The sequence below is a fragment of the Perca fluviatilis genome, chromosome 8 (genome assembly GCF_010015445.1).
Source record: "Perca fluviatilis chromosome 8, GENO_Pfluv_1.0, whole genome shotgun sequence".
In the NCBI taxonomy this organism is placed as follows: domain Eukaryota; kingdom Metazoa; phylum Chordata; class Actinopteri; order Perciformes; family Percidae; genus Perca; species Perca fluviatilis.
In genome coordinates this window covers 32,354,687-32,376,589 of record NC_053119.1, presented here as the reverse complement: position 1 = coordinate 32,376,589, position 21,903 = coordinate 32,354,687, and the positions used below count along the sequence as shown (strand labels likewise).

The 21,903-nt window shown below is 44.5% G+C and overlaps 1 protein-coding gene across 1 annotated transcript in view; it reads left to right on the top strand.

The window, feature by feature from the left end:
- The window catches only part of LOC120564289 (UPF0606 protein KIAA1549L-like), a 176,384-nt gene that overhangs the window by 108,124 nt on the left and 46,357 nt on the right, over nucleotides 1-21,903 (top strand). Inside the window, exons 2-4 of the mRNA XM_039809146.1 lie at nucleotides 2,787-3,491; nucleotides 7,928-8,761; nucleotides 9,373-9,488. Of these exons, the coding sequence (XP_039665080.1) occupies nucleotides 2,787-3,491; nucleotides 7,928-8,761; nucleotides 9,373-9,488 (1,655 nt within the window). The remainder of the gene's footprint in view (nucleotides 1-2,786; nucleotides 3,492-7,927; nucleotides 8,762-9,372; nucleotides 9,489-21,903) is intronic.

Genomic DNA, 21,903 nt, shown 5'->3' with positions numbered 1-21,903 from the left:
GATTTCTCTGGAGCTAACAGCGCTGTGGAGATACAGTGCCTTGCGAAAGTATTTGGCCCCCTTGAACTTTTCGACCTTTTGCCACATTTCAGGCCTCAAACATAAAGATATAAAACTGTAATTTTTTGTGAAGAATCAACAACAAGTGGGTTCCAATTATGAAGTGGAACGAAATTCATTGGCTATTTCAAACTTTTTAACAAATAAAAACTGAAAATTAGGCGTAAAATTATTCAGCCCTTACTTTCAGTGCAGCAAACTCTCTCAGAAGTTCAGTGGGATCTCTGAATGATCCAATGTTGACCTAAATGACTAATGATGATAAATAGAATCCAGCTGTGTGGATTAAGTATAAATGCACCTGCTCTGTGATAGTCTCAGAGGTCCGTGTAAAGCGCAGAGAGCATCATGAAGAACAAGGAACACACCAGGCAGGTCCGAGATACTGTTGTGGAGAAGTTTAAAGCCGGTTGGATACAAAAGATTTCCCAAGCTTTAAACATCCCAAGGAGCACTGTGCAAGCGATAATATTGAAAGGAAGGGTATCAGACCACTACAAATCTGAAGAGACCCGGCGTCTCTAAACTTTCAGCTCATACAATGAGAGGTCAGAGATGCAGCCAAGAGGCATGATCACTCTGGATGAACTGCAGAGATTACAGCTGGAGGGAGACTCTGTCCATAGGAAACAATCAGTCATATGCACAAATCTGGCCTAGGAAGAGTGGCAAGAAGCCATTTCTTAAGTCCATAAAAGTGTCGTTCAAAGTTTGCCAAAAGCCACCTGGAGAAACCAAAATGTGGAAGAAGGTGCTGTGGTCAGATGAAACAAAATACTTTTTGGCAAAATGCAAACGTATGTTTGGAAAAGCCTATCACCCTGAACACACATCCCCATCCGCAAACATGGTGGTGGCAGCATCATGGTTTGGGCCTGCTTTTCTTCAGCAGGGAAGGGAAGATGGTTAAAATTGATGGGAAGATGGATGGAGCCAAATACAGGACCATTCTGGAAAACCTGATGGAGTCTAAACGACCTCAGACTGGGGCCAGATTGTCTTCCAACAAGACAATGATCAAAACATAAAGCAAAATCTACAATGGAATGGTTCACAAATAAACATATCCAGGTGTTAGAATGGCCAAGTCCAAGTCCAGACCTGATCAATCGAGAATCTGTGGAAGAACTGAAAACTGCTGTTCACAACGCTCTCCATCCAACCTCACTGAGCTCGAGCTGTTTTGCAAGGAGGAATGGGCAAAATGTCAGTCTCGATGTGCAAAACTGATAGAGACATACCCCAAGCGACTTACAGCTGTAATCGCAGCAAAAGTGCTTCTAAAGTATTAACTTAAAGGGGCTGAATAATTTTACGCCCAATATTTCAGTTTTATTTGTTTAAAAGGTTTGAAATATCAATAAATTTAGTTCACTTCATGATTGTGTCCCACTTGTTGTTGATTCTTCACAAAAATTACAGTTTATACTTTAGTTTGAGCCTGAAGTGGCAAAGGTGAGGTTCAAGAGAGTACCGCGTTGTCTGGCAATACAAGACTAATAAATAACAAAAGGAGATGATGTCAAAGCAGGAATATCTAGTAATATCCTACATATTACGTGGATGCCTAATGAAACTAAAAATATTGTTATTGTTTACCGGCGGCTGCCGTTTCCAATGAACAGCGCAGCAGAGAGCTCCCAAGAGCAGGCAGCACAATAACAAAAACAGTGACACATCACTAACAGTATGATTACAACATCCAAAAAACATGATTCACTCTCAGTGGTTTCTGTGACATACTTTGAATGATTGCGTAGTTCCGCTCACAGTTGAGTAGGCGGTCATATGAATGCGGAATGTGAACATATGCAACCTAAACCGCCTCCGAATGTGTCTTTTGCGATCAGATCTCAATGCATCCTCAATGCGTCCTAAGAGTGTTTCCATCTGGCACTGAATCTTAAAGGGTAATTTAGATTTTTTTCAACCTGGACCCCATTTCCCCATGCATTTGTGTCTAATAGACTGATTAGACTGATGGGACCAAAAATAAAATAATTATAAATTATAAATAAACTGGTAATGAGTGAGAACACAGTAATGGGCCGGCGCGAACCAAGCTGCAATTTAACCTAATGGGGCAATTGTGTATTTTCGATTTTTGTCCACTAAAAGTGATTGTTTTTGCCACTGAGGCTCAGATTCTCATTAAAAGTGTCTGACAACATTAGCAATCTCACGAGGTGACTTCTTGTACGAAGACAGTGGTGTGAAAAGTGGAACGCGAGTCGGGAAAAAGGCGTTTCGGGAGTGTGTTGTTTTGGATTAGCCTACAGAAATTATAGGCTTGTGTTGTTATCTAAAATATTTTCAGTGCCGTGGCTCAATATGTCAATTATTTTGACAAGGTGGATGAGAGAGAGAGAGAGAGAGAGAGAGGCAGCAGCTGCAGAGTGTTTTGTGCGGTCAATAGGCTATAATACTAATACATCCATGGTATGTGTTATCTTAAAGATTTTCATCACTGTGTTCTAGCTCAATACTGGACCAATTGCAAAGATTTTTGTTCACATCAGTCTATTAGACTCAAATGCATGGGGAAATGAGGTTGAAAAAAATGAAATTACCCTTTAATACCAGGTTGAAAAGGGGTCAAAGACTATTCACAATGTTTCTGCTACCCAGAACTCTTAATTAAAGACTATTTAATTAGATTTTTAAAACTATTGCATTTATTTTATCCAATTTTTCCTCCATCTCCCAATTCCTTATGTTTCCTACAGCTGACGGAGGTTACCATGAGTCAGTGAGACGGGCTGTCTTGCCTTTGGACCCCACAGTGCCCTCCAACCTCTCAGCCATCCCCAGGACTGGAGACAGAGCTGGGGCAAACGAAAAAGTTGCTCGACCCGGGCCTGGACATAGAGCCGGACCCAGGGCTGAACCCAGAGCCTGGCTTGAGGGTAAAGTGTTTGCTGAAATAGAAGCAGGAGTCCATGCCCGGGCAGTTGATGAAGTCCTTGCTGAGACTGGAATTATGACAGGAACCGGCACCTGGGCTGAAATAAGGGCTGAATGGAGTCCAGTGGATGGAGAGGGGGATGACCTGCCAAGCATGCCCATGGACCCAGCTGCCTGGATGGGGCAGCAGAGGCTGCAGGCACTTGAAGAGAGCCAAAGAGAGCAGGCAAACATCTCATCAGTACCCACCATATTGGCAGAGAGAGCAGAGCTGCAGGCACCAGCGTTGAAAAAACCTGTAGGACTGCTGTCTAAAGCTGCTTGGACGACCAAAAGCTCCTTTTCATCCAAGGCCTCCTCCTCATCCTCCTCCTCATCTACAACAAAAGTATCCTCTTTGCCTTCTTCCTCCTCTTCCTCCTCCTCTCCAGCCAGTAAAAGAGACAGTCAGACAGCAAGATCAGACAACGTCTCTCTGTATGTTGTCAACAGCAACTCCTCCAACAGCAATAGCAGCTCAAGTTTGGGTATGATGCCTGGTTGTTCTCTGTCATTTAAACATATTTCAGCTTTGACTTTTCACATTGTAATTAATCATTCAGTAAACCCCTCCCCCGAACACCAATCACAGCTTAGCAACCATAACTATGCACAGCAGGCCTGTCAAGCTCTGATTTCTCCACATGCCGAAACAATGTGCATGGGGCTTTCATTAGAGCTATACTCTAAATTGAAAGAGTTTGAAGGGCCCTGTCTTTTTCTTAGCCTTTCTAAACCTCAAAAGACAAGAGCAAAAGTGTTTAGCATCTTAGCATTCCCAGCTAATAATAATAATAACAGATTTTATTTGTAATGCACTTTACATTTGGAGCAAATCTCAAAGTGCTACAGTTAAGATCATAAAAGCATGGTAAAAACATCAATATGAAATACAAATAGACAGTGCAACGACTTGCAGCGTTAGTTAAAACTCATAAGTTCTCCTAAAAAGAAATATTTTTAGTCCTTTTTTAAAAGTCTCAATTGTTTGAGGTGCCCTCAGATGGTCGGGGAGGGCATTCCAGATCCGAGGAGCAGCTAATTAGCTTAATACTTACAGTACTAACCTAGTGTTACTTCCAAAGACAAGGAGCATACAAGTTTCATAAATATCATCATTGCCATGTCCTCTACGTCAGTGGTTCTCAACCTGGGGGTCGGGACGCCAGATGGTTGGGGAGAAAAAAATTTAATAACATTACAGACTGGGGAATGGTTTTTACATTACTGTGTGAGTTTGGTACAGTTCATGTGTTATATATTTAGAGCTTCATTCGTAAATCAGGAGGTCCTGGAACACAGAAAGGGGTCTGAAGGTGATTAAGCTCAGCGACCGTCGACTTACCTAACCTTAACCTTAACCTTAAGACCAGCTATCACCCTAAACACACGTACAGAGGCCTCATTAAGTCCCAGTTGATAGGCTTCCACAGAATTTGCACCTTCCTGGAGCATGTGGAGGAGGCCACTAGTACACTTTTTAGTGCGATGAGGTTGAAGGGTTACTCGAGGCGCTTCCTTAGAGGTATAAAGGCGGAGGTCAGCGGCAGTTTTACAAACAAAGAAAAAGACATCATTATCCAGCCGTCTAGCTCGACCCTCGTCCCCCTGGTTATTACCTACTCAGAGAGTCTAAGGAACCTGATGCCAGCGATTAAGAGGAATTTCCCAGGGGTGGGGGAAGAGTGTGACGTGCTGAGAGACTGCCGTATGATCTCCACCTACAGGAGGAACAAAAATCTCAAAGATATTTTACTCCATACTATCCTCAACAAAAACAACAACCCTAGGGAGGCGCTTCGAGGTTCGGCTATTGGTCTTATACGTCTCCCCCTCATTTTTAACCCCCACAGCAGAGTTGGTTTTAACTCGTGGCAGGTCCTGCAGCACACAACCATCAATGTGGTTTATGCAATTAGGTGCAGGGCCTGTCACAAATTGTATGTGGGGGAGACAAGAAATTAACTTTATTTAAGGATCAATCAACACCAGTATATTTTAAATAAGGGCGATGGCACAACTGTTTTATAAATAAATATTTTAAAGATGCCTTTGTTGTCCTTTATAAATCTTGTTCTGCCTTATATTTTAAATAATAATTTTATTGTGCTTTTTCTCTATTCTTAATTTTATTATTATTATTATTATTATTATTATTATTATTATTATTTATTACACATTGAATTACTTGCCTCAAGATTTTAACATGATAATACACATGCCATATCCTAACCTAACCCTAACCATATATATATATATATATATATATATTTTTTTTTTTAATTTTTTTTAATTTACTTCAATAATTTATTTTGTAATGTCCAGGGCAGTTGTGGAGGTGACCTTTTATTTAAAGTTTTATTCTCCCGCTGTCCGGCCTGTCCAGTGGTTCTTTTAACCTGCCTTTAATATCTGGCCTTCTTTTAAACAGCTTTTATGTAACCAAACTTATTTTTTTAAGGAGGTTTTTAAGTGTTTTAATCACACCAGTAGTCCCCTTGTGCCCGTGCCTCTTGCAGCGCCCATCCCGGACGTTGTGTTTTAACCCTAACCTAACCATTGCCTAATGGGGCTTAAAACACCAAACACCAAGGCTGGGTGCTAGCTGCTAAAACTTAATGCAAAACATTATTTTGTTTACATGTATTAATCAGAGCATTTACAAAAATCAGCAGGAGGAGGCGTGTAGAAACACCGGTTTGCAGCTCTCTTTCTCTCGTTGTTGAGGGTAGTGGGGGGGGTGGCGAACACAAACCTCATTATTCTGGGGGTTGCAACTCGAAAAGGTTGAGAACCACTGCTCTACATGAATCATCAATTGGTGAGGATATTGACTTTTTGCCTTGGACATGTAGCTTTAACCTCAGTCTATTAGCGCCATACAGGGGCGATTCTAGGATCAAACCTATAGGGGGGCTCAGCCCCTAATGAGAATGTGACACGGATATAGTGCCTGCTAAATCAGTAATTACATTAGCCGATAATCTCTGAGCTAGCTACTGAACAACGACGTCAGTTTTTTTACACTATTAACACTATGATGGATCTAAACCTGACACTTGAGTCACAGTAATAATAACAACCAATTTGACACAATGTTTCACATTCAGCAATTTTAGTTGCTTACGTTTCAATTTGGGTTCAAATCTGTGCCATGAAATGACCAACTTATTCTCTAGTAGAGAAGTAACTACAGCTGATAAAAACAGCTAGCAACAGTAATCATTTTCGATGCATATATATATATATATATATATATATATATGCTATTGTACCATCCTCATTGTTATACCCCTAACTGAGCACTTTCTTGACATTATCTTATAGTCTCATGTTATATACTGTAGGTTGAAGGATAAGGTTGGCAATATATAATTTTGTTATTGTCAACAAATGCCATGAAAAGACCAAAAAATGTGTAAGAACGACTCTCAATATTTTCAGACTTTTTCAACCCTGCCTGTGGCTCTCAAACCCAAGAACATTAGTTCTTACTGAATAGTTTCATTTTTTAAACTCTTCTCTAAGGCTACGTTCAGACTGCAGGCAAAAGTGTCCCAAATCCGATTTTTTGGGGGGTCAAGTGACCAGGTCAGACTTCTTCAGAAGTAGTGTAAACGCTCATATCTAGCCTTTTTCAAATCAGATTCAGGCCACTTCCAAATGTGATCCTGAATCCGACCCAGATCTGATTTATTTCAATGCGGCCGCAGTGAGAACAACCAAGGCGAATTTGATGCGACTTTTACCTTATTAACCCTCGCTGCGCCCTCTCTCTCTCCGCGAGGAGGGGCGGGGCCCCCTGCTCCCGGTGCAGCTGTCAACCTGGGCGGACTGTCCTCAGTGTGCCCCAACCGCGTCGCGTTGCCAGGGCGGGGATCGGCACCACGTAAAAAGGCGATGTTGGCAACCCACCCGACCCGTCTGTAAACACGGACCAAGGAGTTTAATGCGCTCACAAGTCAGAGGGTCGCCCCGTGGCGCAATGAAAGTGAGGGCCGGAGCACGCTGGCTGAGGTGGGATCCCGGTCCCTCGGGATCAGGCGCACCACTGGCCTGTCTCGCCCGCACCGTCGGAGAGGTGGAGCGTGAGCGCGTGCGAGGGCGAAGCCAGAGGAAACTCTGGTGCAGGCCCGTAGCGGTCCTGACGTGCAAATCGGTTGTCCGGTCACACAGACCTCTGTAGTGAATTTGCAGCCATAACCCTGCAAAAGGCCAAAATAGCCAATTTGTCTCTCTTTCTCTTAATTCTTCTCCTCCTCAGCACCTGCTCATTAATATTAAGACTGCCATTACACACATATTTTGAAATAAAAGCGAAAATGCTTCCTGCCTCTATAACCTCCCTAACTTTACTGCAACAGTGTGCTGCGTCTGATGTCATTGTTATTGTTCTTTTGCGCATGCGGGTCATTTCAAAACCACAAACAGTTCACACTGGAATCTGATATAGGCCACATTTTAAAAGGTCATGTGAACAACCAAACAAAAAATCGTATCTGAGCAAAAAATCGGTGTGAACGTAGCCTTAGGTTGAATAGTATTTATGGCAGCAGGACGGTGTGGGGGATTGACTCAAAACTAATTACAGTGTGTGTGTGTGTGTGTGTGTGTGTGTGTGTGTGTGTGTGTGTGTGTGTGTGTGTGTGTGTGTGTTAATGGTAATAAAGGAACATGTCAGCCATCACCAGTGCAACAGTGTGGCTGATTTCTTTTTTATTTTTGTTAATAGTATTGGACAACAATGTAGCCATATGACACAGAGGAATAAGCTACATCAGGCTTCACAGATGGTACTTGTTATTAGGATAAATTAATTGTTGGTTTAGGTCTTTTCAAGAGATTGGATGACAAAAAAGAAACTTTAGAATATCACTAAATATATTTTAATGTCATTGATTTCCAAATGTTTTTCTCCCTGCAGAAGAGTCAGTGAGCAGCCTGCCAGCCTGGGATCTCCCCACTGTCCCAGAGTTGCTCCTGTCCACAGTGGGCGACCACGACGTCACACTTCCTGCCAACATCACCAGCCCTTTCTCCACCCATCAATGGAACACCACCATTCCCGTGCGCACCAGAAACACCTCACAGCACACAACCACATTAACCACCACTATAAACACATCTCTATCACCCACCACCTCAGCTTTACCGCTATTCACCACAGCAAGAGCACAAACACCATCAGGATCCACTACTGTTTCTCACACCACAAGCCAGGACACTGTGACCAATGACAGTCTTCCGCTGACTACAGTAGCCGCAAGAACGCCCTTAATGACCACTCTTACTGTGACCACCGCTGAGATGATGACACAGGCGGTGACCACTGGGAGCGCTGTAACAGTATCAGCAAATACCACAGCTGCTACCACCACACAGCAAACAACAAGCCTCAAACCGACCACAGCGGCTACAACTCAGCCTAAAACCACCACTACAACCACACTTTCCACTACTACCATCACTACTACGGCCCCCCCTACCACCAACACCACTACTCCTCCCCAAACCACCATCACCACCACTATTCCTCCCCCAACCACTACTACAACTACTACACCTTCAACTACCACTACTGCCACCACTACTACTACTACCACTACAACAACAACAACAACAACAAAGGTACCTGCCACCACTCTGTTCATCCTGATGACGTCACCTCCCACCACGACCACTGAACTTCCGTCCAGTACAAGCGCAGAGGAAAGTCCTCTACCATGCAACGTGACGGAGAAGTACTGGGTCAGAACAGGTAGGAGACTAAACATCATCATTAGGATAAACATGAAGTAAACCAATTTGAAAAAAGAATGTTGTATTTCTCAAAAATTATTCAAATTGGAATAATTTTAGATGTGTGGAAAAGAGAGTAGAAAGAGTTAAGATGAAAGGCTAAAACATCAGGTATTTCTCCAAAAAAAACACTTTACTGTTACTTCAGTACTGCATATCCCTTATCAAATAACCTTCAATGTACTAAACATTATGTAAAGGCAAGCTTTTGCCCCTTTTCTGGAATAATTCTTAGAAAGTATTGATGAATACAGGTAAAATGCCATTTTCAGAAGCACAGGAACAATGTACCTAATCTGTCCAAGATGTAATTACATGCACACAAATTAATGAAAACTTGCATAAAAGCAAGGGCAGATTTTCCTCGAGCATAAACACTTAAATTAATAAGAAGCTGGAGACTGTATCCTTTGATTACATTTACCAGAGATGGTGTGATACTACAGTAGTAAGGTGTTCCTTTACTGTGGTTGGCAGCAGCTGGGGTGGAAGATCTGTCACAAAATATTAACGAGCCAAATATAAATACATTGTGCACAGTCAATGAGCACCAATCGTTTTCCTTTACAGTTCTGTCCATTGAGCTGCGTAGAAACCGGCTGGATCTGATCCTGAAACAGAACCTCTCTAAAGGACTGAGCCACGCCCTGCAGAGAGCCCTGAATGACTCCACAGCCTATGCACAGGTAGGTGTCTCTTACAGGTTCAGCTATGGTAATCGCAGGTTAGTGGGTGATAAGCATAACTCCCTGGCTTGTAACCACTGACCAGTAACCAGTAACCACGGCTCAGTTACCAGTTATGAGTTAATAAAAACAGTTTAGAAGTAACTCATCACTGTCAATAAAGTATATCTGTGTCAGTCGCTAATACATTTTCAGCAACTAGTAAAACACATGCAATGGTTAGTACATACAAAGAAGCAGGTTTATCAGAATAATTTGTCAGTGGATGGCAAACATGGGTCAGTGACTAGTAACAATAAGTGATGGGCTAGTAAATACAGAGGCTACTAAATACAGTTCAGGGGCTTAATGCAGGTCAGTGGCTAGTAAATACAGGTCAGTGGCTTGTAAACACAGGTCAGGGACTAGTAAATACTGGTCATTAGCTACTAAACACAGGTCAGTGGCTAGTAAACAGGGGCTCATAGGCAGTTAGTTTTGCATGAAAGTATAGAGTTGTCTCATCAGAAGTAAAACACTGCAGTACTGAACATTTTCAGATGTAAAATGGTTTTCAGAGCTTTAGCTTGCTTTGCTTATAGTACACACATTTTACCTTAGCATTTAATACCTTTACTACCAACTCCAACGGACAAAACACACTTGAAGTAAATTAGATGACCACAAGTGTCTATCTGCTTCATTATACTGAGTAAAAGTGTTTTCCTACCTGAGGCTAATAAGATCATCCAATCTTTATATTTTATGCCACAGTGTTGCCTCTTCATGTGCTCATTCTTGAGTGTGTCATCACTTTACAATATTTTACAGTATCCATAATTTTCTCCTCCTGCTCATTCATCTCATAACGACTGTGAATGGTGCTAGAGAAGACCAGGGAGAGGTGACTAATGCAGACAGCATTCAAGTCTGAATAGAAGTAATGGTGTAGACACATATAGCCGACGGGCGACCGTTGACAGAAAACCCCGTCAATATGAACAGTCGCGTCCCCGAGGTCCAAAAAACTGCCACAGAACAGACCAAAAAGACGAGAGGAGACGAGACGTAATACATCTCTATAACAGCAGGCGGCGCTAATCTGTATTGTTGCCCAAGAAATGAAAACCGGCAGCTGATTGGACGAACGCGTCACATGGGTTTGTTTTCTCCGGAAATTCAGAGCCAGACTGTCATGGCGGCCATTCAGAATACAATCTCATATTGTACTAAAATAGTTCACTGAAACGTGTTTCTGAAAACATTTTAAGCGAGAAATGAGAAAAGAGACTGTAGTCACCTCATTCCGCTTGTCATTTCCGGGTGAGTCCCGACTTCCCTGCTGCCGACTGAACATGTCAGGTTGGCCAAAATGAACGCCGACAGCCCCCCAGACGGACGACGGCACGGGACACACCGAACAGATTTGAGTCACTGACCTCACCAGACTGTCCCACGGCCGAAAATCGGCCCGATGTGTCCCGGCCTTAACCTGTTGAGTAGTCAGGCAGTGTTTGATCAGAGAGGATATCACACACACACACACACACACACACACACACACACACACACACACACACACACACACACACACACACACACACACACACACATTTAATAATGGAAAATAAATCCAGAATAATGTAGCAATGATGAAGCAAAAAAACAAGTAATCATCATCAATCAAGTACTGAAGTACTCATAAGAGTTGATGAGTTGAAAATAAGCCTGACATAGAATGCATTGTGTATAGTTTCCCTAGAACAGAAAAAAAAAAAAAAAAAAAAAAAAAAAAAAAAAAAAAAAAGGGCAACTGTAGCTAGGAGCCCCTGACATTCGGCGTTTCCGAAGATGTAAGATACTGAGACCCACAGGATAAAACAAAATTTGCCATTCAAATGTACATTCATTTATATGCTATATTTAACTAACCATGCTATGCTTTGTGTAACTAACCATCCACAAGTATGGTAGTAATGTAAAACCATAGAATAGTGTTACTATGAATTGTTGTACGTACATTTATTTGACTGTCATATATGTCTATCTCAAACAGAAATTCCCATGCACAATAGTGTTCACACCTCAATTTCCTATTCATTAATCTCTCATATCCTCTTATTTTAAATACATATTTTTGATCTGTTTAGTATAGTATTACACATTTTCATTTACCGTTTAAACCATTCCAAAGATGGACTCATTTAACTGTGATAGCCTGAATATTTGCTTTTGCTTTTGCATTTGTTCTAAATCTTTATTCTGTGACCATAGAAATTCTTCTCATTCTTTCAAAGCAACATTTATTTTATCAACAGCCTACTAAGAAGGCGAAATATCTTTCATCCATTGAATGTGTTTGATCGGTCAGCAGGGGACAGTTTAAGAATCAAAGACATTGGAGAAAGGCATTTGTATTATGAAAAAGATTTAAACATTGAAACCTAGAACACCACACCCCTTTTTCAGAAGAAGTGGAAAGAATCTTCTCTTTTGTGCGGGACCATCATAGCTAAACTCTGATCTGTCTTGAAGAGAAGGTGGGGTTGTTGGCTGAGTCCTGCATCCTGTTCTCCGCATCTGCTGAGAATCAAGATGTTGTTTTATTCCAAAACTCATGCAGCTGTTCACACTTCTAGACCATATGCAGGATAGTTCCAGTTTGTTCAGGTTGACAGAAAGTACAGTAGGGAGTGGGGATGACTTTAGAGACGTATCTCTTCTAAGGAGTCCAATATGTCCTGTGACATATGTTGAAGTGGATATACTGGTGATTTGGGTTTTTGGAACAGTGGAAAATGTTGATTGTGTTCCCCTCAGGGCTCAGCTCTTGTTCCCATTTCTTTACTATTGGGAGTTCTCCTATGGATACTTGCATCAGTTTAGCATAAATCTTGGACACTAATCCTCTCACAGGAAAATCAACAAACCATTTAATGACAGATGTGCCTCAAGACTGTTTCCCCATGGCACTCCATAACATTTTAGGGCTGATCTTAAGCACAGATAAAAGTAGAAGGAAATCCTGGGGACCTCAAAACTAGCTCTCAGGTCTTCAAAAATCAACATACCTTTCTCATTGAATAGCTGGTCTAAAGTTTAAATACGTCTGTCACTCCACTGCTTACAAGCAAAGGGTTTGTTACCAGACATTAAGTGTGATATTGGGGTATTCAAATGCCACTTACTGGTGTAGCGTAGTTGCTCCACCTGTTTAAAGTTGGTCAATGTGTTGGTGATAATAGGACCATAGGCAAGGTCTTGCAGTCTTAGACTTCCAGTGAGATTTTCCTCTATTTCTCTCCATGGAACTGTAGATGAGGGGTCCATCCACACTCTGAGGGCCAATAGCTGAAAGGCTCTGTGATACACTTTAAGGTTGGGGAGGGCAAAGCCTCCCGTGTTTGTGGTACGTTGTAGGGTAGAGTATTTTAGCCTAGGTCGTTTATTATTCCAAATATACTGCCGAATTAAGGTATCAAGTTTCTTCCAGAAATGTATTGGTGGGGGTAAGGGGATCATTGTACTTAAGAAATTCACACAAGGAACTATGTTCATTTTAACAACAGCAGTCCTGGACCGTAGTGAAGCCGGCAGCGCAGACCAATTGGCCAGATGCCTTTGAACACTACTTAATATAGTTTCATAGTTGTCCTGTAGCCATGCATGTATGGTGATGCCCAAATATGTAATTTTGCTTTGGGTTGGTATTGTAACACTAATGGCTGATGTCACATGCCTATTGTTCAATAAAAGAAGATTAGATTTATTCCAGCCACCCTCCTGAGGAAACCCTTTTCGGCCGCTTGTACCCTGGATCTCGTTCTTTCGGTCATGAACCAGCCTTCATGACCATAGGTGAGGATAGGAACGAAAACTGATCGGTAGATTGAGAGCTTTGCCTTCTGGCTCAGCTCTCTTCGGTGCGATAGATTGAATGTAATACTTAATTCTCCGACCAATCTCCCGCTCCATTGTCCCCTCACTCGCGAACAAAACCCCAAGGTACTTGAACTCCTTCACTTGGGATGAAGGACTCATTCCCTACCTGGAGAAGGCATTCCATCGGTTTCCTGCTGGGAACCATGGCCTCAGATTTAGAGGTGCTGATCCTCATCCCAGCCGCTTCACACTCGGCTGCGAACCGATCCAGTGAGTGCTGAAGGTCACAGGCCGATGATGCCATCAGGACCACGTCATCTGCAAAGAGCAGCGATGAGATCCCCAGCCCACCGAACTGCAACCCCTCCCCACCCCGACTACGTCTTGATATCCTGTCCATAAATATTACAAACAGGATTGGTGACAAAATGAGTCCGACCTAAATGAGTCCGACTTACTGCGAGAACCCGGACACTGCTCTCACTTTGGTCGTACAGAAATTGGATGGCCCTGAGAAGAGACCCCCTCACCCCATACTCCCACAGCACCTCCCACAGTATCTCACGGGGGACCCGGTCATACGCCTTCTCCAAATCCACAAAACACATGTAGACCGGTTGGGCATACTCCCAGGCCCCCTCCAGGATCCTTGCGAGAGTGAAGAGCTGGTCCGTTGTTCCACGACCAGGACGGAATCCGCATTGTTCCTCCTCAACCTGAGGTTCGACTATCGGCCGAACCCTCCTTTCCAGCACCTTGGAGTAGACTTTACCAGGGAGGCTGAGAAGTGTGATACCCCTGTAATTGGCACACCCTCTGGTCCCCCTTTTTAAAAAGGGGAACCACCATCCCAGTCTGCCACTCCTTTGGCACTGTCCCAGACTTCCACGCAATGTTGAAGAGACGTGTCAACCAGGACAACCCCTCCACACCCATAGCCTTGAGCATTTCTGGACGGATCTCATCAATCCCCGGGGCTTTGCCACTGTGGAATTGTTTGACTACATCATTGACTTCCGCCTGGGAAATTGACGACAATCCCCCATCATCCTCCAGCTCTGCCTCTAACATAAAGGGCATATTAGTCGGATTCAGGAGTTCCTCAAAGTGCTCCTTTCACCGCCCTATTACCTCCTCAGTTGAGGTCAACAGTGTCCCCTCCTTACTGTACACAGCTTGGATGGTTTCCCGCTTCCCCCTCCTGAGGTGGCGAACAGTTTTCCAGAAGCACTTTGGTGCCGACCGAAAGTCCTTCTCCATGTCTTCTCCAAACTTCTCCCACACCCGCTGCTTTGCCTCTTTCGAGGCAGAGGCGTGCAGCCCCGCCGGGCCCCGGTACCCTGCAACTGCCTCCGGAGTCCTCTGGGATAACATATCCCGGAAGGACTCCTTCTTCAGTCGGACGGCTTCCCTGACCACCGGTGTCCACCATGGTGTTCGTGGGTTACCGCCCCTTGAGGCACCTAAGACCCTAAGACCACATCTCCTCGCTGCAGCTTCAGCAATGGAAACTTTGAACATTGTCCACTCGGGTTCAATGCCCCCAGCCTCCACAGGGATGCACGAAAAGCTCCGCCAGAGGTGTGAGTTGAAAGTCTGTCGGACAGGGCCTCCTCCAGACGTTCCCAATTTACCTGCACTACCCGTTTGGGTCTTCCCCACCCCTGACCCAACTCACCACCAGATGGCCCCTCTCTTCACCTGAGTGTCCAAAACATACGGCCTCAGATCAGATGAAACGATTATAAAATCGATCATTGACCGTTGGCCTAGGGTGCTCTGGTACCAAGTACACTTATGAGCATTCCTATGTTTGAACATGGTGTTTGTTATAGACAATCCATGACTAGCGCAGAAGTCCAACAACAAACAACCACTCTGGTTAAGATCAGGGAGGCCGTTCCTCCCAATCACGCCTCTCCATGTGTCTCCATCATTGCCCACGTGCGCGTTGAAGTCCCCCAGCAGAACAATGGAGTCTCCCACTGTAGCCCCATGCAGGACTCCACTCAAGGTCTCCAAGAAGGCCGAATACTCCGAACTCCTGTTTGGTGCATATGCACAAACAACAGTCAGAGTTTTCCACCCCACCACCCGCAGGCGTAGGGAGGCGACCCTCTCGTCCACCGGGGTAAACTCCAACGTAGCGGCGCTCAGCCGGGGGCTCTTGAGTATCCCCACACCCGCCCCGCGCCTCACACCCTGGGCAACTCCAGAGAAGAAATGAGTCCAACCCCTATCCAGGAGTATGGTTAAAGAACCGAGACTGTGCGTAGAGGTAAGCCCCACCAGATCTAACTGGTAGTGCTCCACCTCCAGCACCATTTCCGGCTCCTTCCCCAACAGAGAGGTGATGTTCCACGTCTCCAGAGCCAGCGTCTGCTGCCCGGGTCTGGTCCGTCGAGGCCCCTGACCTTCACTGCCGCCCTTGTCGCAGCGCACCCAACCCCAGATGTTCCTTCCACAGGTGGTGGGCCCATGGGCTGGAGAGATGGGGGCCACGTAGCTTTTTTGGGCTGTGCCCGACCAGGCTCCGTGGCAAACCCGGCCACCAGACGCTCGCTGACGAGCCCGCCATCTGGGCCTGGCTCCAGACGGGGGCCCCCGGGCTTCCTCCGGGCAGGGTCACTTCACCTCTTCCTCATTGTTTCATAGGGTTTTTGTTTAGTTATCGTTTTTTGTAATGCCTCGCATTTTTTATTTTTATTTCAGTTAACAACTGATGTTTTTCCCCACCTAGTTTTCGTTATTTCGTTCGTTTTCGTTAACGATTATAACCTTGCCAGCAACAAACCCCGTAGGGTCTAACGTCATCACGCATTCAGAACATTTAAAGGGGCCGCAGTCCCTGAACAGTCATAATTACATGAAGTGACTAAGGACAGTAAATTACATGTATATTTATTACATTTATCACTGCATGTAGAACCATATTAAGAACAAAGTGCTGCGTTAATAATCAACAGTGTGTAGAAACACACTTAACAAATAAGGTGAATTATGTATGTCACATTCACTACACATGTCCCCCCAGAATTCAGGTGGTCGTATTAACCGACCACAACGGGTGCGCTGCACCGGAGGTCGGGGAGGCTCCACTGCGGCTGGCTTTGCGTCCTGACACGGGTGTGGGGCATGGAGTGTGGGAGACCTGGGAGGGGGGAAACAGGAGGTGGGGACAGGGCTGCAGGCCATCCGCATCGTGGGGGCTGAGCCAGGTCGATTGGCCTGGCCACGTCCAAGTGAGCTGGTTTGAGTTGGTCAATGGAGAGTCGCTCCGGTTTACCGCTCCTCTCCACCACAAAATGTTTGTCCCCTGACTCCAAAACATGGATGGCATCAAAAACTTGTCGTCTCCATCCCGTGGGAACGAGTGGCCGAGGACTGCCTGTGGAGACGTCACACAGGAGTGTGGTGCCGGCATCGCCAAAAACCACGTCCTCGACCTGCAGCCCCATAGTCGAGGTCCTCAGGCGTTGCACGTCCGGGTCTGTAGTTTGATCCGTTGCTATGCGGTTGTAATCCAAACCAAGATGGACTGCTCCTGCCACAGCCCGTGACAGGCAGTCCGCAACGTGGTTGTCCGTGGTGAAATCTGAAATGTAGGACAGATGATGTTGCTGGCGGGTGGACCACGGCTCAGCCACCTTTGCCATAGCAAAAGTCAGCGGCTTGTTGTCCACAAAAGCAGTGAAGTGTCGACCTTCCAGCAACTTCCAGGAAGTGTCTGATTGCGAGGTAGAGACCCAGCAGCTCCCGGTCGAAAGTGCTGTACATCCGCTCACTGGGGTGCAACTGATGGCTGAAGAAAGCCAGTGGCTGCCAGGCCCCGTCCACCCACTGCTCGTAGACAGCACCAAGAGTGTAGTCTGAGGCTTCTGAGGTGATGGCAATGGAGACCATAGGAGAAGGATGCGCCAGCATGGTGGCGTTCGCCAGGGCTGCCTTAGTGGCAGGAAAAGCTGGATGAACAGAAAATCTGGTCTGTGCTCACCCAAGAGATCCAGCATACAGTCCATGAGCTCGGACGGTTTGCTGTCACCCAGTCCTTGAAGGTAGAAAAGCCTGCTGGCTCTCTCAGTGTCCGACAGTTCAAACGTTTTCAAAAGGTGGGCTTTGAGCGTCATATACTTCTCAGTTGCCGGAGGAGTTTTTAGAAGGCTCACCATTCTAGATGCTGTTGAATTTCCGAGAGCCGACACAACGTAGTAGTACTTTGTTGTATCCGCGGTGATCTCATGCAGAGCGAACTGCGCTTCAGTCTGGGCGAACCATGCCGATGCCGACGATTCCCAGAATTCGGGGAGTTTCAGGGTAACAGTGTTAGTGGTCATGATCGTGTCGTGTCTCTGGATCCGTCCAGCAGACTAATGTCGGGGTCACCAGTGTGGAAAATGAAGTAGATTTACAAGAGGCAATTTCTCACGTTGAGCACACGAGTGTGTGTGTTGTTTATTTTTCTGGAAGCAAAAACAACTCTACAGGGAAAAGGGCGCTGACCAGCAACAAACCCCGTAGGGTCTAACGTCATCACGCATTCAGAACATTTAAAGGGGCCGCGGTCCCTGAACAGTCATAATTACATGAAGTGACTAAGGACAGTAAATTACATGCATATGTATTACGTTTATCACTACATGTAGAACCATATTAAGAACAAAGTGCTGCGTTAATAATCAACAGTGTGTAGAACCACACTTAACAAATAAGGTGAATTATGTATGTCACATTCACTACAGAATATTCATTGAGTGAAAGCAATTCATTGGTTAGTTAGTTAGTAAGTTAAAAACTTTCATCATATGTAGATGGTGCATATACCAAAAAAAAAGGCTATTTTCCTACTCCTTATCGTGGTACATATAAAAGATATCCTGCCTAATAGGTCTTTACTACTTTTGTCTATGGTGAGTGTGCATTTCCGCGACAGCAACACAATGGAGCCCTTGGTTTTGGTGTCGTCACAGATGAGGCAGCAACCTTGAAGTATTTACTTTGTAGACGATTTACATCTCTTTTACATAATTGTGACTCTTGTATAAGCGCCACATCTATGTTCTTCCTTCTTAAATAATCCAGGAATTTAGCTTGTTTGATCGGCCCGTTTAGCCCTCTGATGTTAACTGAAAGGATTGAAATCTCAGCCATCTTCAAAATTTACATGCATGTATCTCTCGAGTACCCTACCGGAATTCACTGATAAATTTGTAGCAAAGGGTGAACTGTTAGCTCTAAGCAAAGTGTGGTAAAAACATAAAATATAAAATAAATCCCCTAACCCTCTGAGACGACAGACCCCAACCCCTATCTGCAAGATACGTGGTCACATCAAATGCAGCTCGCACAAACTCCAGCCCACAATTACCCCTCCTGTCTAAAGTCACAGGTACGTTGAAACAGGTCTAGTGAACTTCTTATGCTAAACATGAACGGTGTTACAAAAACCCTAGAACTAGGTCTCAACCAGCTATCAAATTCTGAAATAAGAGTAATAAACATAGATTATAAACTGGACAGTCAGCATTTATCATGGTTTTTCAGTCCTGTTAACTGTTAACAAACATAGATTGATAGTCCTCCGGCACCGTTGTCGGCAACAGGCCCCGGGGTGGAGCGACCCGTGTTGATGTCGCATTGTCCTCTACATCCACCTCCCGACAGAAAACGTCCGCATCTGTGGCTGCAGTGAAGGCGAACTCTCTCCCTCCGTGGGTCACTCTCAGGGTGGCCGGGTGGATGAGCAGGTCCGGGGGGCCTTAGCATGTATCTTGTGTTGTGCTCCTTCAATCTCCCGATGCTGCTGGGTCATGAATGCGCCGCAGTTAGGTTGTATCAGATCACGCACCGTAGTTCCCTTCGTCTCAAGCTCTGCCCTGATGTGTTGCAGCGAGGCATTCCTTTCCGTTTCCGTAAACTACTGATTCAAGCACACTTTTTGGCTTTTCCAAGACCTGAGCGATCAAGTCCTCCATGTTCGGGAATGCGCTAGCATCAGACACTATGTTAGCCAACTCTCTGTTAGCTGCCGCCATGTTTGCAGATTTTTGTGTCCGAGTATGTTGTCACTGTGAGAGCAGATAAAACGATTGACCTGGTTATTCAATGAAATGCGGAAGTGGGTATGAGAGCCCTAGCTTTCTGCGACCATTGGCCGCTGGTCACGTGATCTCCCTCATGTTTGTTTTAAACATTCATAACGTATCATAATATTAGGTGTTTGCTTATTAGTGAATGAGACAAATTGTAAAATTCCTTTCTCCGCTCCGCTCTGAAGCAACAAGGCAGCAGTGCTCGTGCACGTCGGTGTGTGGGTCGGAGCCCCGAGGGCAGGGGGAGGGGTTAGATGGAGCCCTGAGGAGATGCTACTTTCAAATCTTGCTAACTTATCAACATTACCCACCCTGCCTTTAAACATCAATTCTTTAGTTGTTTGTTCATTTGGGTGCCTGTTTAGTATCTGTGAGTGCCAGAGTTTTTCTTTTCTTTCTTTTAAGAAAGAACACTACACTCAAACAAAACACCTCTTTTGCAAATGGGCTGTCAGCTCCGCTGGGAAAATGTCTGCACATTTTACAGAAAAGCACGTCCTTATTTACACTTTATTCCAACCAAGAAAATGGTCCATACCTCTTCCAAGATAAACTCCTCCTTTAAATAGCACATTAAAGAACTTTGTTAAGCCAATGTTGTGACGGTAACGTTACATCGGCTGAAAAGCCAGCTAGCTAGCTGGCTGAAGGCAGCCCAGAGAGACTGCCTGTCTGAACTAAAGCCACCAATTCCAGTGGCTTCCAACCACATGTTTCAACTGTTCCATTTCAATCAGAAGACAAACTAAACACACACAAGTTAACAATACAGTATGTCAAGTTTATATTTATTTATCTTCTTACATACATTTGAATATATTTTGTAACAAAATTTCAATTCAATTAAATTTTATTTATAGTATCAAATCATAACAAGAGTTATCTCGAGACAAGCATTAGCAGTGGCTAAAATGTATTTTGATCAAACTTGGCTGGGTGGGCTAGTGAGTAATGTGGGTGGGCCAGTGCCACCCAGGTCCATTACTGGCTATGCGACTGATCTGCGGTACAAATGTACGTGTTTATGCTTAATAATTTTAAGTTATTAGTTATCATCATATATTTGGGTATTAATTGATTATTAATTATTAACACTAGCTACTATTCTGCTACATTAAACTATTATTATCTTTCTTCCTGCTTGATAGCAGTGCAGTCAAGTGATCTTTCTAATCTGTTGCGGATCATTTTTGTCTTTGTTTTGATTTGCCCAATCTATCTTATGTTCCTATTTCATCTTTACCTTCTCTGCCTCTTTTCAAACAATCACTCTCTCGCCCTCTCTAGCCTCCTTTGTAGGCTGTTTCTCGATATTGCTCCCTATCTGATTGCTTCCTCGGTTTAAGTCGATAGATTTTCTGCCAACCTGTCTATCTTGCCTGTCTATTGTTGTGCCTGCCCTGCCTGCACGCCTATCTGTCTGTCCACCTGCCTCTCTTCATCTCTGTCTGTTTTCTGTCTTCATGCCTGCATTTGCTAATTTCATCCAGTTGTTTGTGTGCCTGCACTGGGAGTGATTCAGTGTCTCTAAGCTCCAGTCCACTTTCATCTACCCCCTGCCACACACACACACACACACACGCACACGCACACGCACACACAGTTCTCCTCCTCTCCATCAGATAACGTAGATTATCATTTGGCAACCTGGATCAGTCTACTGAGAGACAGCAGCAGGGACAGTAAGGTATACAATTGGCTAGAGCTTTAAACTCTGTTATGTAGGCTGTGTTTTGATTCACTGTTGATGTGCAAATGTTGGCTTTAGCAGCCAACTTTTAGAGATTGTCAAACGGCATGAAATTAGCAGTGTGGTTAATCAGAATTGATTGTACAATTGGCCAGTTTTACAGCTGCAAAAATGTTGGCAGGTAGAAAGTAGTGACAGTAGAGGGCAACGTTTCTTCTTTTAGGTATCCAAAACAAAAGTTCTGCGGGGTGCGTGAGGAATTCAAAATGGGTTCCACTTCATTTCAACCTCCTGCATTAGTATTTTTAAGTGGTATATAAACAATTATGGCGTTTTTCCACTGCTGGTAACAGCTCGACTCGCCTCTACTCGACTCGACTCAACGCACTGTGCGTTCATTTTCCATTGCAGATTTTAGTACTGCTTCAGAAGATGGGGGATCCCGCAGTGTATTGGTGCTATTGATGGATCACACATACCCATCATAGCACCACAAGAGTGCCACTGCGACTATTTCAACTGTAAAGGCTGGCACTCCATCATCCTTCAAGGTGTTGGAACGTGTTTGCAGGACTGCCTGGCAGCTCGCATGATGCTCGTGTTTTGAGACTGTCCAAATTGTGGGAGTTAGCCAGCCGTGGCAACTACTTTCCTGCTTCCACCAGGAACATCGGTGGGGTTAATGCTGGCTACTACATCCTGGGGGATTCTGCCTATCCCTTGCAGAACTGTCTCTTTAAAACCATTCCATGACACTGGACAGCTCACAGCAGAA